Genomic DNA, 12,932 nt, shown 5'->3' on the forward strand with positions numbered 1-12,932 from the left:
CACTTATTTGTTTTGAAATAAAAACAACTTTTAGTGTTGGGATTTTTTAAGACTGTAGTATTTTTTAAAGTAAGTAAACTAATCTTAAACTAAATCTGAAATAACTAGTACAATTATTTAAGTCATTAGCAAATTAAGGGCATATGGGGTCCAACATTTTATTTTTACAAAAATTAACATTGGATTAAATATGAAAGCTTAAACTATAAACTTCAAGCCAGTTTATATAGAAAATAAAAGTTTTAATTAATTTTTAAGATATAGATGTTTTAGAAAAACGTTCCTATGCCCTTAAGTTTAAAAGCTTGAGAAAAGTATACTTCTTTAGAAAAAAATCTTGTAATGTTTAACCAAGACTTTTCTTTGTTTAATTAACAGGAGTTACTGCAATTAAAATCCAGTAATATAACAAATGAATGTAAAGCTTTCCATGAAACAGTACTTGGCCTTAGTTTTTAGCAGAGATATATATATTTTTGATTTTGTACTAAAAACTACTTAAAAACTAGAATATTTGTATAAAAATACATTTACTTACAACTTCGTAGTGCCTAAATTTTACATTATTTTTAAGCAATTAGTTTTAGTACTAAAAACTCAATTATAATAGTATTATAACTAAAGTAGATGCAAGTCTCTTTTTTTTTTAATTTGTTTTAATCAGGTAAACTAAATTAACAACAATTAATCCTATCAATTATTTTATTCTATTTTTTTCTTTTTATGTGTTTTTTTTATTTCAGTTTTACGATAATAATGTGCTTTATTATACACAATGAATTAACATTTTATTTTGCTAGTTTTATGTTCAGCACAATAGATAAATTTAGTTATGCAGATTAGTTTATTTATTTATATATTATTTTATTTCTAGTCACATTTTAATTGTTAAACAATAAACAAATGTTAAATTTTTGCATCATAATTTGATTAGTTTTGTTACAAATTCAACCAAGGTTTTAACAAAAATTTAATTTATGTTTAAGAGTCTATGTCCTTCTAATATTGAACTTATATTTTTTTTTAGTTTTCATGGATATTGTGATAATTGTCAGTGGGTCATCATCACTTGAAAATCAAAGTAAAAAGATGGATTAAGTGTTAAGATTAAGAAAATTAAAACATTTCTATTTGTGTGGTCAATAAGAATTTCTAAAAAATATAATTTTATCAACCATATTAAAATTTTTAAAGTTTTACTCATAGTCCCTGCTTTCAAATTTGAATTAATAAAAAATCATTTCTTTTATAAGAATACAGTGCTTCCTTGCTAATAGTAAGCAAGCTTTGTTGTATTTGCAGCCGGATAAGAACATCCTTTTTATTTAAAATGGTATTCCCAATTTATTTAATGTAATGCATACAATAAAACACACACTAAGTTTTAAAATGACTTAATTAAATTCACTTCCTAGCTTGATTAACAAGGGACCAGATACATGAGGACTGGATAGGCAGTTGTTCTAGAAAATTTTTGTTAGTTATGGTAGAAAACTTGTTTACTCTTAACTGTAAAACGTTTTGCTATTGACTTGAAACTAATATAAACCATTTTTTGAAACTTGAGTTTAACAAAATATAAAAGTGGTTTACTTTTTAACTCAAATTTTTAATCTGATAATATAAACAATTAGTTGATACAACTTGAGAAATTAAACACTTATGATATTATGGCTAAAGTTATTAGTTGAAAATAGTGTCTTTTAAAGACTTTTAAACAAATTAAGTCGTTTTGGTATGTATATAAAAGTTGTTATTTTATCTATTATCAGTTTCAGTTTAGAGACTCAAAAAGTTTACAACAAGCATAAAATATAATTTTTGAACGTATGACCTTTAATTTGGTATTAGTTGAGTATTTGTATTCAGAATTTTTTTTTTGATGTATTAATTAGTAATTTTATATCTTCATTAATGTTTTTTATAGTTGTTGTTAACAAATATTTAACCACTAACAAAAAAAAAATAATTGTATTTATAAAAAATGATATTTTTGCAATTCAACAGTTTTATACTTTCATAACAAAATTAAAAACATTTTTGAACAATCTTTTAAATAATTGTAGTAGTTTTATTACTCAATGTGTTTTAATTTTGTACATGAAGTATGAATTTTCGGTTTTTAAATTACTTGAATTTAAAATATCTCAGTTTTATATAGTTTTTAAAGTCTATTAAGTGTGAACTTAAATAAAAAATAGTATCAGTTTAAAGGTATTAAATAATAAATTAAATTTTATATATCATTCAAAAAATTTTCATTGAGTAACTTTTCTTAAATAAGTTTTATTATTTATTGGTGCCTAAGCTATTATGCTATAATTAAGTAATACTCTAGATAGTTACATAAAGTTATTACCAAAACTTAGAATATTTTACTTGGTAAAAATATTTAGTGTTATCTAGGATATGAAAATTAAAAGTCTTATTGCTTTTTTGACTTATATATAATCTAAATTGTCGTATAAATTTTATGTTTTGTACTTAAGTAATATATGAATCAGTATTCCTAACAAATATGTGAAAATTTATATAACTTGTGCAAAAAGTTTAAGTAAAAACAAATATATTTTATTTATTCCCATATATGCTTTGTATGCAGATTACGTATCTTATAAATCTGATTAAGCTTATTTAAATTAAGTAGTTGTTTACATTCTAATAAAAGTACTTATTGTTTTTATTTTAAAGCAAAATATAAGCTTTTAGTTATGTTATTTATTTTGAATTGAAATAAAGGTTTAAAAAATAAAAAAATTTAACAGAAAAATTGTTGCCACACATTTAGGATAACTCGGCTAGTAGTATGAAGTTTAAAAAAAGATGACTCAGCCATAATAGTTTTAAGATTTTTATTTTCTTAATTAAAATTTTTAGTTGGTTAATTGATTTAGTTTCTATAATTTGTTTAATTATAACCAATTTTGTTACATACTTGATTTTCATTGATTTTGAAATACAAATTTTGGCTCAGGACTGTTTAAGGTCATTTAAGATAGTTTTTGGTCACTCAGGACTGCTTTTTTTTAAAAATTACATGCCATTAGTAAAGTATGATATTGTAATTTGCTCTTAATTATACAATAGAAAGTTCTCTACGTAGTTACCTAAAAGAGACCAATAAGAACTTATTTTCACAGATTATTACAAACCATACAATGTTTCACTCCTTTATTAAATTTAAGAGGTATTCAGTTGTTAAAATAATTCTTATTCAAAAAGAGTCTAATTGAATATCTATCTTTCTATTTGAATAAGTATTATTTTAACATCTGATGATCTCTTATATTTAATAAAAAAAGAAAATATTATTTTGTTTGTAATAAGTAAAGCATGTTAGTATACATTCGATTTGAAACAATCAATGTTTTCTTAAGAATCTGTGTTGTTTCAGCTAGAATTATTATTTGAAAATATTATAGAAGTTTATTTTAACAGTATTCAATATGAATTCTCCCAATTTTTGGAAAGTTGCTTTACTGTCTGCAATTGTTGCTCTTTTGGCTATTTATTATCGTAAGTCAAATACTTACAATTTAGAAAAAGAAATTCCAAACATTTTAAAGTCATTACAAAAAGCTGAAAAAAAGGTTAAACTTATTTTTACAATATACTTTAAAATTATTAAAACTAAATACTGTTTTATATTAACTTTGCTTATAAAAATTTTCTGTTTATTTTTTTATTTTTCATTAGTTACTAATAGATAAAATTGATGTACTGAGTTGTTTCTTACATTCAATAACTATAAAATACAATACAGGTTGGTTTGGGGCGCCCTTTAAAAGTAGCAATTGGTTTTGGAGGTTGTGTTGACATGTTTGTTGATGCTGTGTCTTTTATGGAAGGAATGAATATGAAGCCATCAGATAATGTTCAACATCATGACACTATAAGAAATGAAGAAGAGCTGGCAGAAGGTTTCTTGTACTACTTTACACATGGTGCTGCGGGGGAAAGATATGTCAACAACCAAACTCTTTTTGATCAGGTTTTTTTTATGAAAAACAGGCAGAATCGTTCTTTTCTTAAAACAAGTTTGATATCCTCAGAAAAGTATAACTATAATAATTTCAAAATTTTTTACAATTAAGTTCGCTATTTGTTTACACAAATTAAACTGAGAATTAAAGTGTTGTTAATTTGATTAACAGTAATCAAAAACTAAGACTAAAGTATTTGAAAGTCATTAGGAAAACGGTTAAAATACTTAACATAAAAAAATCTACATAAAAAAAAACTTTAAACTAAACCACAAATAAAAAACCTAAACCGAATTAAATCTAACTTAGCATATTGTTTGAAAACTATACGAAATGTACGATACTAAAAAAACAATAATTGGCATTTTTGTGTAGTATAAAAACTTACTTTTAACTTGGGTTTTTGGATTTTTTTAACTTATAAAACGCAGCATTATTTCTAGGCCATAGCAACGTTTTTGTTTGTAAACAAAACTGAAACCTGTAAGTAGAAAGATAACTGCAATTTAATACTAATTGAAAACATATTTGTAATATATAACAAAAAGATTTTTGTAGATGGTAGAAGTTGCACAGACACTACCTTCTTATAGGAAGGTGATTGGTGGAAATGCTCCAGTGATAGCAAACAGACTTGCAATGGAAGGTGCTGAGATTTTGCTGGCCTCAACGGGTATGATCTTTGATTTAATATCGAAAGACTTTTTAAAATTAATAATTAACATTTTTGTCCAAAATAAAATTATTTGAGAATAATTTTAATGAATTAAAGATTTTATTTCCTAACAAAACAAGAGAGCAAATACTTTATCACAAAAATCAATTAACCAATTTTTTATACTTTATCAAAATATTTTTTTACTAGATTAAACCATACATCAGGATATTTGTTTAAAATAATTATTAATGCCCTAAGTGTTTATATAGCATGTTGGCTAAAAAGGGTTAAATATAGTCAAATGTTATATTTAGTTGTATAGAACTAGAGTTATTGTTACAAAGCATGTTTTATTTCTTTTTGTCTCCAGTAGTTCAGGAGTTATCTAGGTCTAAATGCAACCAGATTTTGCTATTTTTGTTACAAAAACTACTACAACATCTTCTTTATTTAGGTCATATAATGGCTTGCAAAAACTACGCAAAATACCTTAAACATAGACTTAAAAAAGAGTTTTTAACAAATTTTCTTACATAGAAAGGGTATTAAAAAATACGATAAGTTGTTCGAAATTTCAAAAATTTAAAGCTTTGTTTTTTTTTTTTTTTAACTGCTATTAAGAAAGGTAGATAGGCTTGAAAATTTTGCTTGTGATAACCTCAAAAAAGTTTTGGTACTACAGACATTATTTTCTATAAATTTATTTACTGCGTCCTTACTACATGTGTTCTAGCCTGGCAAAAAGTTAGGTGAGGTTTAATATCATTTTAATTTTAAGGCAAAACTAAGCAACAATTTAAAATAGTTTCAAACTTGAAGAAATGCAAAAATTTGTCTTAATTTTACTTAAATGATTTTCTAAAAACTTAGATCAATAAAATTACAAAAAAAACAGTTTTGATAACAGGAAGTCTAGTTTTTTTAAATATTTATAACATTTGCTTTGATTTTCTAGTCACCAAAAAAGTCAATGGTTGCTTGGCAACCCACTATTTTTACATATAATGTGAAATAAGTATAATGTGTAAAAAGAAAGAGGTATTAATTGTAATTGTAATAATATCTAAACAAAACTTACTCATTAAAAATTAATAATAATTTAATAAATTATTTATAATTAAAAAGATATTATTATTTTAATCAAGGTTATTTTTATAGTCGCCCACTTGATAGAAATTAAAAAATAGTCCCCCTTTAAAGATGTTTTTCATTTAAGGCCATAGGGGGGTAAACCATGTTTTTTATAAGTTTATCTTATTTTATAGAGTTTTTTCTAAGCTTCAAGATGCTTTTTATCGTTTTAAAAATTTCCAATTACTTTTTGAGATATGACCAGTCAAAGTCGGGCCGCATAATAGGTTCCTTATGGGAAGGGAAAACTAAAACAACAAAAAAAGACTATTTCATTTAAAATCCATCTCCTCCTACATTTTTCAAGCAATCTTTTTCAAACTTTAACAGTCTAATCTTTATACAATAACAAAAAAAACGCTACTTTGGAATTTAAAAAAATTTAGTAAAAATATATTTTTTTTGAAAAAAAAACACTTTTTTTTTTTAATTTTGGTAATAAAATTTTTATTTTTTTAAGTAATTAAAGTTCTAAAGTAACGTTTTTTCTTTTATTATAAGGAATGTTTCCTGAAAATTTGAAGAAGATTGCTTGAAAAATAAAGGAGGAGATAGATTTTTAGTGAAATTTAAAATTTACGAGAAAATTGACCCCAAAAAATTTGCGGTCCATACGTTTATATTGGAAAATTTTTTACTTAAAGCTTTTATATAAAAGCCAATGTTATTTTTTGTAAAAAAAAATGTTGGACCCCCCCTATGGCCTTAATAATCGATTACCTCTTTACTTTTTTCCCGCCTCATTATTTTTTGTATACATAGTTGACAGCCAAGTTAGCAATATCACCCACTTTTGGGAACCCTGCTTTGGATAGTCACAGTCACTAGTAATTATTGCACATTATATATTAAAAATATACTCATATAGATAAAAGTTTGAAAACTTAATAATAGTATTAAAAAAAAACAAAAACTAAATAATACGTAAAAAAATCAACACAAAAACAACAAGCATATATATATATATGTATATATATGTATATATATATATATAAGATGTAACGTTAAAAGGCGTTAAATCCTGAAGATCCTGATAAGCTAAGCTTATCGGAATATATATACCACAGATGTTCTTATGTTAAAACTTTATTCCGACTAACGGCGTTTCAATGCTCTCAAATAAATTTAAGAACAGATCTACGGAGTCTATAAAACATTAAATTGAATTGAGTTGTGCAGAAATGTTACGTCATAACAAATTTAACAAATTGGTAAATAATTTATGCAGCTTAAAAACATGAAGTATTAAATTTGCAAGTGTTTGTGATTGTAAATGTGAATGTTGTGAAATAAATTAGTACATAAGTAGAAAGAGTTATTTAAAGTAGATTTGTTGGTTGTGGGGACAAATATTTGATAAATCTTGCCGCTTATTCAGAAGTAGGTCTTTATCTTCTGCTGCAATTACTGCTCTTTCCTAACTTGCAATACAGAAAGAGCAGTAATTGCAGCAGAAGATAAAGACCTACTTCTGAATAAGCGGCAAGATTTATCGAATATTTGTCCCCACAACCAACGATTCTACTTTAAATAACTTTGTCTACTTATGTATTAATTTATTTCACAACACCCACGTTTACAATCACAAACATTTGCAAATTTAATACTTCATGTTTTTAAGCTGCATAAATTATTGACCAATTTGTTAAATTTGTTATGACGTAACATTTCTGCACAACTCAATTTAGTTTTTATTTTAAAAAACTTGCCTATTCTTAGAGCTTTTTGAGGTTAGTGCTTACTTTTATTAAATTTGTATATTTTGTAGACAATTTTATAATTTTATGTTTTTATCCCAAACTTTGTTTTTAAACCATAAAGTTCGTTTATAGTTACTACCTACATAAACACTATACATAATTATACATGCTTTTTCTGCTTTTTTTCTAATGTGTGTTAATATTTTATAGACTCCGTAGATCTATTCTTAAGTTTATTTGAGAGCAGTTAAACGCCGTTAGTCGGAATAAAGTTTTAACACAAGAACATCTGTGGTATTAATATATATAATTAGACATAACTAGATTTATGGTGCACGCAAGCAGTATTTAAGTCATTTCTAGTTTTCAAAGACCAGTTTATTGTTAGCTAAGTCTGTTGCCATTTTTCAAAACTACAAGTTGAGCACATATCAAGTGTTTTGGGTGCATTTGCTTGACTTTATGCAAAACTGAATTAACACTAATTTTTATTGCTATTTTTAACTGGTTTGTTTTTTAGCTATCTAGATATATATTTACATCATTTCAGGAGCTGAAGACTTTACTGGAAATTTACACAAAAAGATAAAACTAGCAGGAGAAGTTGTCGACTCAAGTGATATTCATCTAATTCTCGAATACAAGTCAGGTAAATGAAACAGCCAATATGTTTTTCAAGATTTTTTTATTACGAGAATTTTTTATCTGTAAAAAAAAACTTCTATTTAAAGCAGAAATAACTTGTAGATTTTTTAACGAAAAGTGTAAATAGAGTAAATAAAAATTTTAATTCAAAAAACTTTGTCAAAAGGAGATAAGTATTTTAGATAACAACCACTATGCTTTACTTTATTTAAATGTTAACAAATTTCAGAAATAATTCGATTTTAATTTAACGAATAAGTTTTTAGTAAACGCATTTGATCAAAAACGACAGGCGAGCAATGGGGAGATCACAAGTCACCGCGTGCGAACAGGTACATTGCCATCGCAGACAAGTACAACCCGACCATTTCCTCGCTCGAAGCCTTCTCATCCCAGCACGTTGAGTTTGATGCTGACTTGTACGTGGTTGGTGGCCTGCAAGTCATGGACAACTTCAATTTCAAGTTTGTGGTGTTTTAGTAATTTTAGTCATACGTGTCTAATACGATTGTACTATTGCAATATAAAACAGGACATCATTGTAGAAATAATTTTGAAAATACTTAAAAGTTTTTAAGTTTGACTAAGATTTTAAGTTAAGAAAAGTGTATATTACCTATTAATTAAATTAAATAGTCTTATGGCGATAATGTTTTAAATTAGATTGGCTAACGCTGAAAAAAATATTTTAACACTTTTAGTTTGATTTAAACAGTTTAATTAGTTTAACGTAATGTCAAAAGAACTCAAAAACGTTCTGTTGTTTATTTAAATAACTTTATCTATGTTATTAAGAGAATCGAAAAGAATAAAAAATTACTTAAAAAATATACAACAGTATAAAAAAGGTTGATGCAAAAACACAGCCATTTAAATCTTCTAGTATTGCAATTGCAAGCACATGAAACTGTTTGTAGAATTCAACATCGGCAAAAAATAAGAAAACAAGACAATTATTTTGCAGCGTCATTGTTGCTTGTAGTACTACAATGAAATGTCATATTTTTCTAAAGCTTGTTAGTTATAAATATTTATATTTTTAAATCGAGCGCAGAGGTTCTAATTAAAAGTTAATAAATTAGTGTGGGAGTGTCACAAAATATTAATTAAGTTTGCAGTGAGTTTACCCAACTTAAAAGCTAATTAAAATTAAACAACAGCTCTAATTAAAATATATCAAGTTTAATTATAACAATATAATAAAGATAAATTTAAATTTAATCATATGATGTTTGTCACGATTATTAAAGATATTTATTATTAATAATATTGACTGTGTATAACTTTTAAATACTTTAGAAAATGTTATGAGCTTTACTATAGTTTAGTTTACGAATAAACTACTATATATACTGATATAGTCAAGTTCGAAAAGTGTTTCTAAGTGTAAGTAAAATGACACAAATGTCATTAAGGTTTAAAAGCATTACCACGATAATATACAAACTGTTTAGAAAAACAACACGTGTCGTTTTAGTTATAAAATATAATTTTAAAAGCTTAACAATTTGTTATTTTGTTACATGAAAATTATATTTAGAATTAGTTGTTCAATAAACATAACTTGATATTTTTAACTCTAAAACAAAGCTGTTGATTTTTTAAACTAAAACCATCCGACGTTGTTTAGACTTTAATAAAAAAATATTAATAATTCAATTTTATTTTAATCGTTTTACTTAAAGTTACTTACTACGACTTTTATTAACGCTTTAAAAGGCTTTTTAATCTTATAAAAACATTGATGTAAGTATTTATTTTAAATAAAATATCAAAAAAATCAGCTCAAAATTTTAGATGTCAAAGAAAATTATATAATATAATACAATGAGTGCACGACATTCAAATTCCTTAAAAATATTAAGAGACCATATCTAAAAAAGTAATATATACTTTAAAAAGATCCGATATAACCTTATTAGTTATCTAAAAGAAGTTTTTAATCTCTTAAAAGTTTTTAAAATTTTAGAGATATGGCTAAAGTAAATTTTAAGATATAGTAATTTTTTAAGTTCTCTTTTAATATTTTTTTCGCATCTTTTTTTACTATCATAATTTTACTAACTGTATAAAGCTATTAAAATAGATAACTGCTTTTTTAAATTATTTCAAATTTTTTTTTTGAGATATTGCCTTTTAAAGATTATTTTTTAAAGAATTTTAATTGTCATGTAACCCAACACAGTTTAGTAATTTTTAAACTTTCAAACAGAGAAGGAGAAAGATCGTCGCGGTTGTCGCTGATGAGCTCGCTCATGCGTGACGCGCGATCACGTGACAAACCGATCCACTTCGAGATGGCCTCGTTCGTGGAGGAGGAACTGATGCGTGACGTGGTCGAGCACGTTCTCCCTCACAGCGACTCGCTGGGAATGAACGAGCAGGAACTGCCCAACCTCGTCTCATTTCTCAAACACGGCAAGGTTCCTCACTCGAGTATTTCCTCAAAAAAAGAATGAACTAGAAATTATTTATATATTGAATTTCTTTTTCACTTAATGTTTTGAATTAATATTCAATTCAATTTGATACCACTTTGAAAAAAAAAGTGAGCAAGTTGTAAGTAAAACCACCGCTAAGCACGCGACCAATGACACAGGTGACGATGATTTCCGAAGCGTACCCGAGGGTGGCCCACGTCCTCGACCAGATGCGCGACCTGTACAAGGAGATGATCGGGATCCGCCACCGCGGAGCTTCCAAGTTGACGGGAGCAGGTAGCAGGATCCACGTTCACACGCTCGCCTTCCAAGCCATCATGACGCGTCACGGGAGCGTGTGGAAGAACACGATGTCGTCGGCGGCGCACGCCAGCCTCACGGCCAACCGACACATCTGCGGCAACAACGACATCGACGTCGCCACCAGTCAGTTTTGCTTGAGTGTTTTTCCAAAATGTTTTTGTTAAAAAGGCAAGTATGTTTTTCAAACGTTTTACGTATTTTAATTTCTTTTTGAAAAATATCTTAGTTAACAGTATTAATAAAAACTACAGAATTTAAAAAGTTATAATTAAACAAAGAATAATAAAATTAAATATATAGAAGCTTCCTTTGTTTTGTTTCTCCTTATAAAAAAATTAATTTTTAAATCACTGCGTGCGACTAATTGAAGTTTTTTTTTTTTTGTGTTTCATATCGACACTCACACAAAACGCAGGCAAGATGCTGATGGACGGAAGCTTCAGCACCACCACCAACAAGTCGTCAGCCGAGAGAATTTCCTTCACCAGCGAGCGACCGGTGTCGTGCTGGGACGAGGTGATCGGCGGGGAGAAAGTGCTGGTGTGCATCGCTCCCAACCTGGTGTGCACGAAAGTGTTCCAGACGGCGGGCGGCGGCGACAACATATCTGCTGCCGGCCTCAGGCACCAGCTGTAACGACGTTTCAACTGTTTACTAAAGTTTATGAACTTTTTTCAACTTGTTCGGTTTATTTGAATTTTATAAGAAACATAAATTTTTTTATTAGGTTAAGTTTAAAGAGTGACAAAGTTTAATTTGGTTTAAATAGAGTAGAAGGTTAGTTAGAATAGTTATGCACTATTAATAATCTCGCTACCTTTACAACCTTATTGTTAAATTAAAAACGTACAATTAAAGAAATAGCTTACATCGTACTAAATGTTCTAAAAAATAACTAATGAAAGTTGCAAAATAAATGATTTAATTATGTTATCTGTTTAATAAATGCATTTTTGTTTATCATACAGATTAATTTAGTTTGTATTTCGGTGATAGTTTAGAAATGTTTGTCATAATTTCAATTATACGTATATTTTTTTACTCAGTACTTTTTCGATTATTGTATGTTATAGCTTGAAATTTAAAAAAATAACCTTTATTTTAATTTTTTAAAGTATACCAATGGATTTACTAATTTATTGAATTCTAAAGTCTTCTTTTGTTTGCATATTCCTTGCTTTACATTCTTGGTATTTAGTTGTGCATTACAAACTTAAGTTTTTACGCAATACTTTATTGTTCCAAATTCTGTTAAAGTTGTGATAAGTTTGTTTGTTTTTGGTATAGCAAACTTACATCAGTAATATTTTACTTTCATCTTTACTTTAGTGCACTGTTTTTTACTAAAATACTGTAAATTTTAGCAAACTTTAGTTTTAAGCTGTATAAGTTTGTTTAAACACTTTATTGTGCATTTATATAATTTAATACTTTCAATTTTTTTTTGTATCTTAAAGGGGTTCTTCAATGCTAAAATGTTTTATTAAATTATAGGTTTTGTAAAGCGGTATTTCACTTTAATATCATATCTATTTCATTTTTATCTTTAATTCTCATTCTATACAAATTTTTTAGAAGTTTCATTCCAATAATATTTGTTAAAAATTCCCTTTCTACAATCTCAAAATTGCTTAGGTTATTTATTCTGTGTATTTTTTATTAGCAAGGGATTTACTTTCTCATAATAAACTTCAATTTTTAAGTAAAGTTTTTTTTATGTATTCTATTATGCTTCTTATGAAGATTTGTGTCTATATAAATAAAGTGTTATTGATCTCATAAGTAAAAATTATTATTAATATTATGTAATAATATTCATTTATAATGATTTATAGCCTTATAGTACAAATGTATATTTTGGACAAACGTTAAATAAAAGAGTTTTAAAATTTGAAGGTAAGTTTTAACGAATAAATTGAACTAATCTGTTTATAAATAACATTTAGTTTTTTGAATTAAAAAATTAGCTTTTTTTGATTGTCAAACACTTATATTAGTATTTAAATTAAAAAATCTGGTAATACTGGAGGCTTGTATTTGTTTATCACATACTTATAAACAACAGTCAACA

General features: G+C 26.3%; 1 protein-coding gene across 2 annotated transcripts; it reads left to right on the forward strand.

Annotated features, from left to right (window-relative positions):
- Positions 1-1,039: 1,039 nt before the first annotated feature.
- Positions 1,040-12,405, forward strand: LOC145833857 (ADP-dependent glucokinase-like). 2 transcript variants are annotated; one of them, XM_082941083.1, is made up of 9 exons: positions 1,040-1,476; positions 3,439-3,590; positions 3,764-3,991; positions 4,542-4,656; positions 8,023-8,121; positions 8,410-8,581; positions 10,330-10,540; positions 10,717-10,984; positions 11,277-12,405. In XM_082941083.1, exons 2-9 carry the CDS (start codon positions 3,447-3,449, stop codon positions 11,495-11,497), a joined length of 1,458 nt encoding a protein of 485 aa, XP_082797209.1. In that variant the 5' UTR covers positions 1,040-1,476; positions 3,439-3,446; the 3' UTR covers positions 11,498-12,405. The 2 variants fall into 2 exon arrangements, with proteins under 2 accessions (XP_082797209.1, XP_082797208.1); XM_082941082.1 differs by lacking the exon at positions 1,040-1,476 and having other exon boundaries at positions 2,771-3,590.
- Positions 12,406-12,932: the final 527 nt, after the last annotated feature.

This window comes from Thalia democratica, chromosome 4 (genome assembly GCF_965202585.1).
Source record: "Thalia democratica chromosome 4, ktThaDemo2.hap1.1, whole genome shotgun sequence".
Classification (NCBI taxonomy): domain Eukaryota; kingdom Metazoa; phylum Chordata; class Thaliacea; order Salpida; family Salpidae; genus Thalia; species Thalia democratica.